This window comes from Myotis nattereri (genome assembly GCF_964212035.1).
Source record: "Myotis nattereri genome assembly, chromosome: 13".
In the NCBI taxonomy this organism is placed as follows: domain Eukaryota; kingdom Metazoa; phylum Chordata; class Mammalia; order Chiroptera; family Vespertilionidae; genus Myotis; species Myotis nattereri.
Genome location: NC_138088.1, coordinates 41,465,958 through 41,481,166, shown reverse-complemented (window position 1 = coordinate 41,481,166; position 15,209 = coordinate 41,465,958). Strand labels below are relative to the sequence as shown.

At 41.5% G+C, this 15,209-nt stretch overlaps 1 protein-coding gene across 1 annotated transcript in view; it reads left to right on the top strand.

Moving 5' to 3' along the window:
• Positions 1 to 15,209, top strand: part of HPSE2 (heparanase 2 (inactive)) — a 529,690-nt gene that overhangs the window by 502,448 nt on the left and 12,033 nt on the right. Inside the window, exon 11 of the mRNA XM_081104611.1 lies at positions 6,465 to 6,611. Within this exon, the coding sequence (XP_080960737.1) occupies positions 6,465 to 6,611 (147 nt within the window). The remainder of the gene's footprint in view (positions 1 to 6,464; positions 6,612 to 15,209) is intronic.

The following is a 15,209-nucleotide window of genomic DNA, read 5'->3' as shown; positions in this document are numbered from 1 at the left end:
CATAAGGGTAAAAACTTAAAACTGAGCCTAATGCAAACCCTTCAGACTATAAGTGGCTTTCTTACATCACTTCAGGTTTAAGGAGCAGAGCAGGCAGACCTGGAAAAGAGAATTCTTTCTCTTAACGCAGAGAAACAGAGTGGGGGCCGGGCACAAGTGTCTCCAGCCATACTTCCATTCCAGCAAGCCCATCAGGGGCTGATGAGGGCAGTGGATAGCACAGCGCCCCAGCGGTCAGGTTACAACAGACGCTCCTTCTCCTTCCTTGATGAGAGAAGAGCTAAGCCAGTTAATTTATCATGATAAGACTTTTCAAAGAATCGCTCTGAGCATAGGGGGCCTGGGGCCAGTTGTCTTGTCTTTAGATACAGGTCCCTATTGTGGGTGAGAGGAGACTGGTTTGGGCAGAGGCCAGAGGTTTTCAACATCCCTTTTGCTCAACAGGAAGCTCGGTCCAATACCTGACAGAGAGTGACTGCTCCACGGCCTGGGCCTGACGTTATCTGATCACCACACAAGGAAACATTGTATTCCTTGTCTCCACCTTGGCCCTGGAGTAACCCCCAAAAGTGGACCCCCAGCTTCAACAGAGAAAAATTATTCTTGGCACCTTTGGTCTCTTTTGGGAAGCACAACAGTCTGTGGCTTTTATACTATAAGTCTGAGGACTCAGGGGAAAATTCAATAGCATGGGTTTAACAGGACTTGAGTGTCTTCACAGAGGGCTCCTCATCTTGTCTCATCCAAGCGTCCATCCTGACGTTCTTTTATGTTTTCATGGAAGTTGTCACTAATGTTCTGAGTATACCATGAACTCAGGGCCAGTGTCCCATTTGTTTTTGTATTCTTGGTGTCTAATATAGTGACTGGCATAAAGAAGTTCTCAGTAAATATTTGATGAATGAATGAATGAATGCAGAAATAGGGCATTCAGGCATTACTTCTGACTTAGACTTTTAGCTCCCTTCCACTTTGATATCACCACATCAGCCAGAAGGAGAAGGTGTGGTGGCAGGGTTAAGAATTCTATATTCACTAGCATGAGGACTCCAGCAAGTTACTCAAATCACCTAGATTCAATAGTGTCCCTACATCACCAGCTCTCCTCTTCTTTCTATGGGGAGTCACTCCAGAACCTCTCTGGGGAAATGGTACCGCTGTGCTTTGATCAGTAGTGTTCCTCCTCCACATAGAAAGAAAGAGAGGGAGGGAAGGAGGGAGGGAGGGAGGGAGGGAGGGAGGAAGGAAGGAAGGAAGGAAGGAAGGAAGGAAGGAAGGAAGGAAGGAAGGAAGACTTTACTAATCCATTCCACACATGACCCTAATGATAGTAATTGGGGTGAAGTTCTTTTTGTTCCCATTAGAAAAGAAAATCCTCAATGGATGCACTGCACTGGGTAAGAATGCTGGTCTCCTCCATGTCAGTGGGTGTCAGATACCCCACATAAGTAGGCACAAGCAAAGAAGTGTTTCTGCTCCCTCTCTGGGAAGCCAGGTGCCCTGTGTGTACCCCCTCATCCTCCACAACAGTCATGACTCAATTGACTCATGTTTCAACAGTCATGAAACATTATTGACTCAATTTATTTGTGGCCAACAAGGCTAAGGTCACAGAAATGTCCCCGAGTGGGCATGTTGGCTTCATACTGTTCAGTCTTGACCAGTAGTCTGAAAATATATATCTTTAGTCAAATCAGGGACTGGTGAGAAAGTGTAAACTTACCAGTAGAATAACCCAAAGAAAGTGTCTATAGACACAACTCCTGCACACCAGTGTGTATTGAACACTTGCTATGTGCCAAGCATCTTGCCAGTAATTTGCACTTATATTGAATTCAACAGTTCTAATGCGTTACTCTTATATGCCAATAACACCATTAATAGTGAAACAGCTTTACATTTGAGAAGAACCCTTAGAGATATTTTGGCCCAGGATCCCATGCAACACAGACATTCCTTTTATACTCTCTCTGATGACTGTACAACCTCTACTTGTTGCCTCACTGTCTCCCATGACAGAGCCTTGTATTGTGGATCATTTCTGACCTAAGAGAGCATTGTCTTTTATGATAGGTTCGGGAGCAAAAGGTAGATGCTCATACCACCACCAGCAGGTGCTTTTCTGCTTTCTGTTCTAGAGGTAACAAGTCAGGACAGTGACAGCATGGCAGTTCTCACCTTAGGTCTTCTTGTTCATAGAACAAATATGTTTTGACTGGGAGAAACCTTTTTCGAAACCATTCTGCTGAGGCAATGTATGTTTCTGGGGAGGAGCAGCGGTCCTTAGCCAAGTTCAGAACATTGGAACCTGGTGAATATTGAAGCAAAATTGAGCCTTTTGGGGTTCAAGTTCATTTATTATTGGCAAAACATGACTTCCTGTTTTTTTTTTCAGAAGACTCATAAAAAAGGTTCCTGAGGCTTCTTGGACATCAAATGGCTCTTACAAAACAATATTTTGATGAGTTAAGTGTAAATGAATCAGAAACATGTGGATTAAATTTCCCTTAAAATACACATGGGCTTTGAAATTAGGGCAAAAAAAAAAAAATGTTTGGCAAAACATGGCCTGACTTTTACCAAACCCAAAAACTTTGAATTAGATTTGGAGACAATGGACCAACCCAGTTTTCAAGCACATTGACTTTCCCTGAGAATGATTGTGATCCCAGAGCATCATCCGCCCTCCCTTCCCTTTTCCAGTCCCCCAGCTTCACTGGAGACATTTCTAGAACAGTGACTGTTTTTTATCTGGAAGTCAAGATGCACCTCCCCATATGACATTCCCCACCTCTTACGTCCAAGATATTCCAATTCCAGCTTCCCTTCCCTGACTCACTTCCTCCTCCTCCCATGGCAACACAGAGATGTCAGGCAATGAGAGAACAGCCAGAAAGATGAACTCCAGATTCATGGATTCTCTGCTGGTGGTAAAATGTCTCCATGAGTGAGACATGGAGCAAGACAGATGTTCTACCAGACAAAAAGGGCATTTATTAAGAGAATAAAAAACCACCTGGACTAATTGCCTGCAGGCCACACCTTCAGTCAGACCCCATTTTTTAGGGAAAGGGACTGTTTTCTGTGGGCAGAGAATATACATGCTTCAGGATGTTCAGCACAGTACTTTCAGGTTGGTGCTGTACTCCCCAGCCAAAAGTGTGTCTTCACAGTCAGACGGCCTGCTTAATGCTCTTGCCCATCAGCCAAGCAGGGAAGGTCTGGCTGAGGCAGTCCTCAAGCCGGTTCCTACCTGAGGAGGCTGCAGGAGTTCTGAGAGCCTCTGCACAACAATCTCTGGGCAGGTTTTCAGTACTGGTTTGTTTCCCTCAGGGGAACTATGTGAATGGAAATTAGGCCATTGCCAAGCAGCTTGAAAAGATGGCTTTCCCTGGAGCAATGTGTGATTTCAGACCTCCCTCCCCTCCCCCCACCATTTCCCCACCTCCCACCCTTCTGCTCTCCAGTCTCTGAGGCCTCTTTATGCACCGGCTCTGCAGAAGAGAAACTCATAAATGCAAGCGCAGGGCTCTCTCTCCTCCTCCACTGTTGGCCTTTGAGAAGGTTGTTTGATGATTGTTAACATGGGGGTTACCATAGTCAGCAAAACCGGTATCCATGTATGCCTACTTTCATTCGCACTCTGAACCAGAGTAGCAGTAGTTAATGGTGTCTTCCTCGGTTCTGCACAGCTAAGTTAAGCCTAAAGCCCACCACTGGTGTTCTGTAATGAAGGGAAATGCTGACACACCAGAGCATCTTTCTTCAGAGCTCTGGTGACACAAGCCTGATCAAGTAAATTGGCATTCTCTTCTGACCTAACTCATTTGGTTCCAAAAGCTAATTCACACATTCCAGGGGATTGAGGAGGACCAGAGGAAGGGGAACCAGATAGAAGAGACATTTTCATTTAATAATTTATCAAAATATCAATGTAGGCATACAAAAAGCTTTGAACACAATATGCCCCCTTACACATGCAAGAAAAATCATGACAGAGAGCTGGTGGGGTATACTTTGGTTACTCTTTTCATAATCTGAATGGATCGCTCTGGGCAAATGTCCCCAAACCCAACTCATCTGCCAAATATCCTAAAGAGATTAAAAATACAGATTCTCAGGCCCCAATCACAAATGAATGGAATAAAAAAATTCAAGCATGAGCCCTGGAAACTATATTACTAAAAAACCAATAAACAAGTTGTCATATTCACCTGCCCTTGGTCATTCAATTCTTTTTTTATATATTTTTTTATTGATTTCAGAGAGGAAGGGAGAGGGAGAGAGATAGAAACATCAATGATGAGAGAGAATCATTAATCAGCTGCCTTCTGCATGCCCCACACTGGGGACCAACTCCGCAACCCAGGCATGTGCCCTTGACCGGAAGTGAACCCAGGACCCTTCATTCCGCAGGCCGATGCTCTGTCCACTGAACCAAACCAGCTAGGGCTCAATTCTTAATTATCACCCTTAGAAGCAGAGATGAGTGATCCAGAGGCGGAGGGGTGCTGTTTCTGCAAGGAATGGTATTTTCCTCTGGGCAAAGTTGACGTAGAGTTTCTCTGAACTCCTCCTTTGAAGGCAGGACCAGGTCATTTTTTGTTTCCTCTCATTAACCCATCCAGATGGGGCCTTACGGGACCCCTTAAAAACAAAATATTTTTCCTACAAGAGAGAAGGAAATCATTATAGTTTTGTTGATATACGCTGAAAGGCCATGTAGACATATAGTTTTCGCAGGCTTCTGAACATCCTGTACTGGTTTAAAAGGATTCCAAAATGGTGAAGAGTTTTATAATCTAGGAGTAAGTAAAACAGCTAGAGCAGAAATAATAAAGATCAATAAACTAGACTACATAAAAGTTTTAACCTGTATACATAAAATACAGTGTAAACAAGCTGAATTAGTCAAAGAAAACTGGGAGACATTTAATAACATACATGCAGGCAAAGGATCACTATCCTTAATAAATAAATAGTTTTTATAAACCAATAGAAAATAGGCAAAGGACATGGTCAGTTTACAAAAGAAGAAATTAAATGCCAAACGAAAAAAAATGCACCTCAGTATGAATTTTTAAAAAATGCAAATTAATACAACATTGAAATCCCATTATCACCTCTCAGGTTGAGACAGGTTAATATCCAGTGTTCTTAAGGGTATGAGGAAATGTGTGTTCTTATACATAGTCAACCAGAGCAAAAAGATACAAACTTTCTAGGGAATTAATATCAATGCTATCAAAATGTGTGTATCAGTTAGGATCAGTGAGGTTATGCTGTGATAACAGAAGACCTCCAAATATCCATGGCTTTCAATAAGAAAATGTATTTCTCATTCACACTGTGTGTCTGTCACGGCTCAGCTGCAGTTCTGCTCCACATCATCTTCACTCCAGGATGCAGGTCAATAGGGCCCCTCTTGCCAAGAACATTGCTGGTCTTCTGGCAGGGAGAAAGGGGCATGGCAAAGCATGGGTTGGCTCTTAAAGCTTCTGCCCAGAAGCCTTATCCGCCCACATTTCACTGAGCAAAGCCAATAACGTGAGCACTCTAGGGTTCAACAGAGCAGGGACAGAAAATGTTCCACAGGGAGGGCCACCACTCGGAATGACGAGTTGGTGAGGAATCATACAATGTGCGTTCCCCTTGACCTAATGTTTCCAACTTTGACGACTTCATCCATCAGAAATAATCATGATGTGAAAAAGGTTTATGTGCAAAGTGCTTCATCACATAATTTATAATGGCAAGCAACTGAAAACAACCCACATGCCCCAAAGTAGGACATTAGGTAAATAAATTATGTTGCATTTCTATGATTGAAGAATCTAGCATTCTTTTACTAGCAGAATATATCATATAATAAGATGGGAACATGTTTACGATGCTCATGAACTGGAAAAACTGTGTGAACAATGTGATCCCAGTTATGGAAAGACTGAGAAATATGTATGCATGTGCCACATACTCAGTAAATATTTGTTAAATTAATAAACTAAAAACTACTGGAAGGATGTTTACCAAAATGTTATTATATTCCAAAATACTTGAATTATGGGAATTTTCTTTTTTCTTTTTTGTATTTTTTCTATTTATTTAATTATTTATCTATCTATCTATTTATTTATTTATTGCAATTACCATGTTTTGCTTCCATACTCAGAAAAAGATATTTTGTTTTTTCAAATCATTGCAATGCATTTAAACAAAAGCAAATGGAGTGCGGTGAGATGTGAGCATCTTCTTTGCAGAAAATCACAATAATAAGCCCTTCCTGTCTTTGAAGGCCTAGGGTGGCCAAGAACCATAAAACAAAGTGCCCTTTACTAGGGCTGTCCTGTTTCATGCAGTCTGTAAAATATTTAGAAGCATTTAACTGACCACTGTTTCCATCTTTCTCTCTCTCTCTCTCTCTCTCTCTCTCTCTCTCTCTCTCTCTCTCTCTCTCTGAATCTCAGCCACAACTATGTTCGAGGGTCCATTACACTTTTTATCATCAACCTGCACAGATCAAGAAAGAAAATAAAACTGGCTGGGACTCTCAGGGACAAGCTTGTGCACCAGTATCTGCTGCAGCCCTATGGACAGGAGGGCCTGAAGTCCAAGTAAGTGCTGGCCTGGAAATAGCTTAGGTGCAAGGGCAACAGGAGCTGGGTGGGGAAGGATCTAGAGTCTCCCCTTTGCTGAAGGTACCAAGGGTGCTGCTAATTAACTCAGGGGTTCAGTAGGATGGAGTCAGGGGAATACTGACTCCCTTTGGGACCCTAGTCAAACATCTTCTATCTCTAGGCTTGGATCACTCAACTATAATGTAAAATGATGGACAAAATATTTCTCAACAAGGTGACTCTTGGTATCTGGGATTCTTCGTTATGCAGGATGACCACATTTCAAGCTATTTACCATCCTTGGGCCCTATGCACCCCCCAATAGTACCCCCTTGTCATGTGACAACTTAAAACACTGGGAATTGAGAACAATTTCCCTTCCAGTCATAACATTCTCTAATGCTATAACTCCCTATTTGGCATTATTTATAAACCTTGTGGGCTTAGAGGAAGGAGCACTGAACAAAGGATCAGAAGTTCAGACATTAAAAGTCAGTTCTGCCCCTAACTTTGTAACTTTGGGTACATCACCCCTCTGGATCTCAATTTTCTTATCTGAATAACAGGAGAGAAGGTATATTCTGGGGCTTTGTGGTCCCTTCAAACTCTATAAATATATAATTCTGCGATACTCCCTACCTCCCCCAGTTTCTGTTAGGAGCTATTGACAACACTGACCACTATCAATAGAAAGCAGCTCTAGGCCACAGTGAGAAGGGCCTGGTCAAGGGTAAAGCCACCCCAGCTCCCCAAGTAAGGCCTCCCAGAAAGGGCATGGGATGTTGTACTGGGAGTGTTCCCACTCCATTTTTAATGCTTACCAAGTTAAACAAAGCTGTAAACTTGGAGCAGGTGGCTTGCACTCCCACAGCTGCCCACAACTATTTGCGCTTTAATTGTTCGCTGTTGCACTGCAACCTTGGTGGCTTGCATTTGGCTTCCAACTGTATGTGCGATGGGAACAAAACACAATCTGGGAAGTCACTTACTGAGTTTTTTAGCCCACCCTAGATCTGTATTTTCAGTCTTAGTTCACATTCTGGCTCTGTTTTCTGGCTACACGCACACTGCTTCTTTTTTTCCCCCCTCTCAATCATACCTGTATCAGAGGAACTCTCTTGACGGTTTTATCCCCTCTCTCTCAACTTCCCAGCAGTTCATGACTAGTGTGAAGAATTCCCGGTCTTCATCCTCAGCAGGACACTTGGTTCTGGTTTACTAAATAATTATGACTTGGGCAAATCCTTTAATCCAAATCCTTAGGCCTCAATTTCTTTATCTACAAAATTCAAGGGATGTTATAAATTTGGTAAACTCCCTTGCAGCTCTAAAATTCTCACCCTTGGTCTGACTTTCTGGGGACCCTGCATTTGTTCAAGTCTCCCACTGCCATTCAGTAATGACCTAAAAAGTCATGTGTGGCAGAGGGGCTGACTCTTTAGCAAATGTGACAGTTCAGGGTCCTCTAGAACCAAAGAGATTAGGAGCTGAGCCTGCCCAGTGTCAGGAAGACCGTGTGTACCCCATGGAAGGAATTGACTTAATGCCTAGTCGTTCCACAGGGGTCCTGAAGAGGACTTGGTAATACCCACTGAGATCAAATAACAATGCCCAGCAACTGGAAGAAGAGGGAGCTGGAACCAGGCCTGGATGTGAACCCAGTTGCTACCATTTGCATGTGTGATCAAGCCTCAGCTCCCTTACTGTCAGAAGGGTTATTGTGAGAATCAAATTAGAACATATGAGTGAAATGAAGCCTCCTACAAAGAAAATTTTACACGCCCACGCATATATATATACATATGAATGTAGATACAGATGCCACATATAATTTTACATCTATGATATTAAAGAGAGTTTTGGATTGGAAGTCAACAGACCTGGATTCTGAATGTAACCCTGCAGCTGCTCTTCTGTGGAACTGTGGGCCCTCCACTCACATCTCTAACCCTGTTTCTCTCCTGTAAACTACTGCTGATTTACCACCTCTCCCATTCTAGAGCTTGGTGGCTCGGACTTGTGCTGTGCCATCTTACTGTCAGCTATCAGACAGGGACTGCCATGTACAGGTTCAGTGCTGCATCCCACACTCTGCTTAGTAACTACTAAGAGCAAGAGCCCTCAGCGGTTCTGGGATGGGGGTCTCACAGGAAGGACGTGGTTTTGGTGCAGCGGAGTCCACAGGAAAGGATGAAAGCAAATGCTAGGAAGTGATTTTAGCCTTTGGTGTCTCCTTCTCTCATTTATAAGCCTCTGGGGCCAGGTTCTGTGTTCTGTGTCTAATTCCTAGCTATGGCCTGAAGCCATATTAACTCTGGGAGCCGGGATCCTGCAATTGCTTGTCTGGAGGAACCCAGAAGAAGATACAGAGCAAGCCAGTGCACCATTCAAGCCACCAGCCAGGCATTCTGGTGTTCCCTCCGCGGATTTCAGGAGGAGAGAGACATTAGCAAACTTTTTTGATTAGTAGAGAACATGTGGTAATTTGCCTTCTCTTAAAATTGCCATTCAGGACTGGAAATATTTGAAATCTCTGAAAGGGTATCTTCATGTGAACTCAGGGCTCAGGTATGCCAGGTGTTATTGCACAGGACGCCCCTTTGGGACCATTGATCAGGCATAATCCCAGCATCCAGGACAACAATGAAGGTTCCTGTTTCTCATCTCAGTGCATGAACAAATTATCAGATCCACCTCTACATGAGATGGGTCTCAACTCAAGTCTGAACTCTTAAAATGAGATAGTTCTCATTCTAGGAACCAGATAAAAGGTGGGGGCTCTATAACCTCTAGGATAGGAAAAGGGATACTTTTACAAAACTTCAGTGTGTACAAGAGAAAGGTATACTGTATCTGAAATATATGTTCTTCAAGAATGGCTGGAGGAAATGGCAGACTTAATTCAGAGAAGAAAATTAAGGTAAGTCATGAGGGCTTACTTCAGATAATGAAAGGACTGCTAACTGAAAGAAACAGATTTGGACTAGAATCCTCTGAAATGACAGAAAACCATGGAGTAAAATTTGAAAGAGAAAGATTTCACCACAAAATGAGCTCATTTTCCCATGGCTTGCCTGGTCCGACCAAGGCCAGGATAGGCTTTCTCAGGAGGTGGCTTATTAGTCAGAGACTGAGAAGCCGTGGCCACCTCAGAGGTGCTCTGAGATTCCTCACTCGGTGGGAGGCTGAGGTAAAAGATTACTGCTTCCCATCAAATTCTAATATTCTGTTATTCTCTTCATTCCCCTTTCGCCACACTCCCATTTCACTTGTGGAGCTGGTTGTCTCTGTGCTCACCAGCAAAGTAGCTTCTTTAAGCCATTAAAAGGCCACACAAAGAGACTATGCTACAGGAGGGAGTGGTGGTAATATCGGGCTAGGTTTTCTCCAAAAAAATATCCACTGCCAGTCCCTCCCTGTCATGTTCCCTGGTTTCTCACCTCTCTGTGAGGAAGACTGACCATTCACACCCAAGACAATAATAGTTCCCCTTCTGGATAAGTCAAAGGGCACCTTTGGAAGCATCTCTACCATCTACAAAGGAGAGAATCTGTCCAGTGCTTCATAAGTTCACAAATCAATAAATACTGTCCTCTAGGGAATCAGTTCTACCCCAGACATAAATATGTCCAATGTCTTTCAACAGAGAAGCCACATGAAGTCAGGCCAAACAAGTCAACTTACAGCAAAAAAACAGGAGAACTCACTTTATGGAGAGAAAATCCAACCCAGAGCAGGTGTTTGGTTAGATCCCAGTGTTCTTCCCTATGTGTCTTGTTCAATTCCACTTGAATGGAAAACTATCCAAAAATTAGAAAAGAAGAAAACAACTTCTATCACATTGGCTGCTCTATTCTGACACACTGGCTTGAGGGAATTAGCAGATGCTGAGAGTCCTGGAGTGGAATGACATTTCAAGGTGTTCTGGTTCATTCCCCTGCCTTCAGAAAGTCTGTGGCTAGGACATCTGGACTAGGAGATGCTCTGTGTTTAAAGACCTCTCGGGAAGGAGTGCCCACAGTCTCAATTCTGTCTGCATTTTATAAGAACACTTATATAACACTGGGGCCTGCTGTGCCTGTGGCTAGAACTTTATAGATAATAAAGAGCTTTAATAGCCATTATCTCCTTTAACCTTCCAAACAGCACCATGAAGTAAGTAGAACAATTCCTGCCTCTCTCCCATTTTAGAATTGAAAAAACTGAGTTTTAGAGCATTTAGTTTTAGAGCATTAAATGACTTCTCCAGAGTCATACGGCTATTAGGTGATAGAGTTAGAAAATATCTAGCAGTCAGTTCTCCTGACCCCAAATTCAGTGTACTTGCTTCAACACTGTACTACCTCAACAGCCCAGTAATATAAAATTATAATGGCCCATGATGAATATACAGTATGGATAACTGAGCTCTGTCATGATACTGTCTGGTTTAATTTCATCTTAGGCTCATTACATAATGAATATGTTTTCAAAGTATTAGGTTACTCAGCAATGTTCTCTCCTTTACGCTAAACTCAACCCAGTTCCATTAAATTTTCTTCACAAGTCCTAATTTCAAATCCTTCTTAAAAGTTCTACACTGTACCACTTCTAAGATTCTGCTTCCCAGTTACAGAATTACTAAATACCAGGAGTGATTACAAATTAATTTAATCTGAGGTCTCTAAAAATGAATCTCAAAATATTATATTTTGACCCCATACACAGACACTGCCAGTTGCCCTATACCTGCTGGAGCCCACCCTCAGAGGTCCAGCTCTGGAGAAAGATGCTGGCAGGAAACATTTCCCAGGGAAACTGAAGAGTATATGTCCTCAACATTCATCAACTTTGATTGAGATTGTACTTTGTGCCAGACGTAACTATTTCCTCTTCAACAGTCTAATATGCAATGGCAATTAATCTGGCTAAAATTTTAAATGAATTGTGTTCCTATAACTATAAGAACTCAGGAATCCCAAGTAGACATATTAGGGGAAAAGTCTAAACATAAAGTTTAATATGAATACTTTAGATCAGAATATCTCTTCATCAACCTAATGACAGGCCATGTCAGCACCTGGCCTTCAAAAGTTATTTAATGTGGGATGTTTGGAGGGGGAAGGGACAGTTCATAGGTCTCTGCCCTGAAATAGTTCATCACTATTAGAAGTAAAGAAGCAAACAATTAGCAGGAAGCAGCCTGTGGATGGTGCCATCAGAGGTGAAGAGTACTTCTGCTTTGAGGGTAATAGGTTCCATATTAAACATTTGCATTTCCTACCTGCATGAGTCTCTCCTTCAGCTGCCATGATTTTACCTGAAAGAATCTGAAGGATTCTGTGAACCAAACATTGTTTTGCCTATTTGGGGAAGAAATGAATATCACTGTTTTTCCTAATCTAGATATTGGGTTGTTTTTTTTCCCATCTCTCTGGGATACAACTTTTGCTTTGATTTTACCCCCATTAAATTCTATATCAAAGAGAAACATTGGCATCTAACTGCATGCCTTTATAGAGGTGTCATTTAATGTTAGCCAAACAGATTGGTTCTGAAAATACTCAAGTAACTCCCAGGTGCTAAGACTTTAAAAATAACTTCATGTCCGTGTTGGAACAGACCACATTCTGATACTTCATTTCCAGATTCAGTGCTTGGCTAGTGTTAAAAGTCCTGAGGGCTGAACTGGCTACCACCTGACCGATCACAATCTCTCTCTGATGATAACTGGAAGCTATTTATTTTGGAATCTGGCGAAAGGAGCTTTGGGAAAAATCTTAACCCTAAAAATTCTATACCAAGACTTCTTACCCATACACTCAACACAAAATCTGAAGACCTGTTTTCTGGACCAAAGGGCCATTACTGTATTTATCTCAGCAACTCCAGACATCTAAGTATTTAACTTCTATACTTAGTTGGTACCTGGAGCTTTTGTACTCTGGTCAACCAGATGTACTCCCTGCAGGGTTCCATTACTGTATCTTCATTAGTCTGGGATCATTTAAATTAGTTTATCTATAATAATGAAAGTGTAATGTGCTAATTAGACTAGACAGCTGAACGACCTTCCAGATGAAGCTGGGACTGCGAGGGCAGAGGCAACATGCCTCGGCTGCGAGGACGAGCCCCTTGCACAAATTTTGTGTATCGGGCCTCTAGTCTTTAAAATAAGCTACTCTATGAAAGTTCTGCACTTATTAAAAGATGACTTTATAGAAGGGGGAAAAAGGAAGCACTGTTAGAGATGAAGATGTTTCTTCTATAATATCCCTGACAGCTTCTCTTCGATGAGACTACTCATCTCATGAGTTGGCCCACTCCCAGACTAGACGGCTCTGATTGTAGAAAAGATCTTCTTTATATGTGGCCAGAAGGTGTTTTCTTCTCACTTCTTCCCTTGCTTTAGAAAAAATAAAGCAGAGTAAATCTATACCTTCTTTATAACAATTTTTCAATATGTCTCCCCTTAGAATTCTAGTTTCCAAGCTAAACATTCTCAGCTCATTCAACCATTCTTCAAATAGCTTGGTTTAGAGATTGCTCACTATCCTCTTTGCCTTAGAATTTACTGAGTTTTAGACCCTTATCTCATATGATTAACAGTTCAATTTTCTTACTTTAGACAAGCTGAATTGTAAAAGTCTGAGAAAGAGTAGGAAATGTGAACATTTTATTATAATTTACCTCATCCACACAGAACAGTAATAGTTTTAAATCTTTGCAACGTTATAATGAAAAATCATATTCTTATTTAATTTGTATTTTTGAGTATTAGTGAGATTGAATATTTTATGTCTATTAGTATTGTATTACTTTTATGCATTTTCTATGCCCTTTGCTTATTTTTCTACTGGGGTGTTATCTGTTTTATTAATGATTTGTAAGTTTTTTTTCTAATATAAGGCAATTTCCCCTTTGCTATCTATCATATGTGTTGAAATATTGTCTCTAATATTTTATTTGCTATTTTCCAGCTATTTCATTTTTAGGGTATTATCTTGACATACAGAAGTGTTCCCTTTTATATAGTTAAATCTATCTTTTGCTTTGTGAGTTTTTCCATTCTACTTATATTTTTTATGTATTCATATTTCTGAAATAAGATAAATAGGTATCTTTATTTTATTCCTAGTTTCTTTGTGGTTTTGTTTTTATCTCAGTTTCTTTAATGCATTTGGAATTCATTTTGACATCCCATAAGAAGTGAAGAGCATCAACAGTGGTGCTGTCCAAACTGAGAGTGTATGAGGAAGCCTGCTCACTCGTGCAGGGCTTCAGGTGCTGATTCAAAATGCTATTTTTTAAAAGATCCTTTATTTAAGAGTAAGGGTTAGAATAGAGGTCCCTTACCTTGAATACAGGGTCCTACTAGTGCAGATACAACCACATCATCTGCAGCCCCTTTGAAGGCCGCTCAGAGCCCCGGGAGGAAAGGGAAGCTGCAGGGACTGGGAACGGCGATTGGCAGAACAGGTGCCTGTGAGGGCAAGACCTCAGAGCTGCTGTGAGGGAACAGGAAGTTAGTGTTCTCAAGTAGACTGTAACAGAAGAAATATAGGTATCTATGAGACTATCTATTTATAAGAATACTTATACGTAAATAAGGCTCTAAGTCGGTCTATAGAAAAAAGAAAGAGGAGAAAATATACAGAGAAATGAGCCTTGCAAATCTTTAGTCAATATATGCTTCCTCACTAAAACTTAGAGGAGTCTGGGTTCTTTTAAACCTTGGGCTAGTTTGGGGGTGTTTGTGGCTAAGAAAGAGATGGTAACTATACAAAATGTCTATAGCATTGTCTAAGTAAATAATTACCTATATATCTAGAAAACATAGTAAGGGCAATGGATGATATATTTAATCCCCTTAGCTCCTCCTGCTTCAAGAGCTGGAAGCATTCTGTCCATAGGCATCTCTCTGTGACACAGCTTGAGACAATCAAATGACTTAGAACATGCACTTCAAGAAAAGGACAATGTTGTTCCTTTCAGTGCTAAAGAAACTCGAGTTCGTTATGTGTATAAATGCTTCATCTGGTTCAGTTCTGAATCCACCCTGCAAAGTACTACACACATCTCCCTGGTAAGTGCTGAGGAGCATCTCACCGGTGTACATGATACAAGAGAAACATGAAATAAAGCATTTCCATTGAAATAGCAAAAATGCTCATTTCATACTAGTCAAAGAAAAGCATGCCTTTTAAAAGTTCACATCTTCCTTTTAGATTGAAAAGTGTGACCTCCTGACATGGTACTCTAAAAGAGTTTAAAAAGCTTATTTTATTCAAAATTAATTCAGAATGGAATGGTTAGAAAGCTGTCTGATTCCCCTCCACCCTCAGCTGCAAACGTACTCCCATTCTTTCTTCTCAATCATGCCTGCACTTTGAATCACCCTGAGGAGTTTTACAAACCCTAATGCCCAAGCCTCACCCCAGACCAATTAAACCAAAATCTCTGGGCTTGGACCCAGGCACCAGTAGTGTTTAAAGCTCCCCGGGTGATTCAAATATGTGGCCAGGGTGGGAACCCTTGTCCCTGGAGAACAGGCTGGAACAAAAGCCCTGCTGATTTGCATCTTTGATCCCACCCTGTTCTGCATTCAGGCACTGA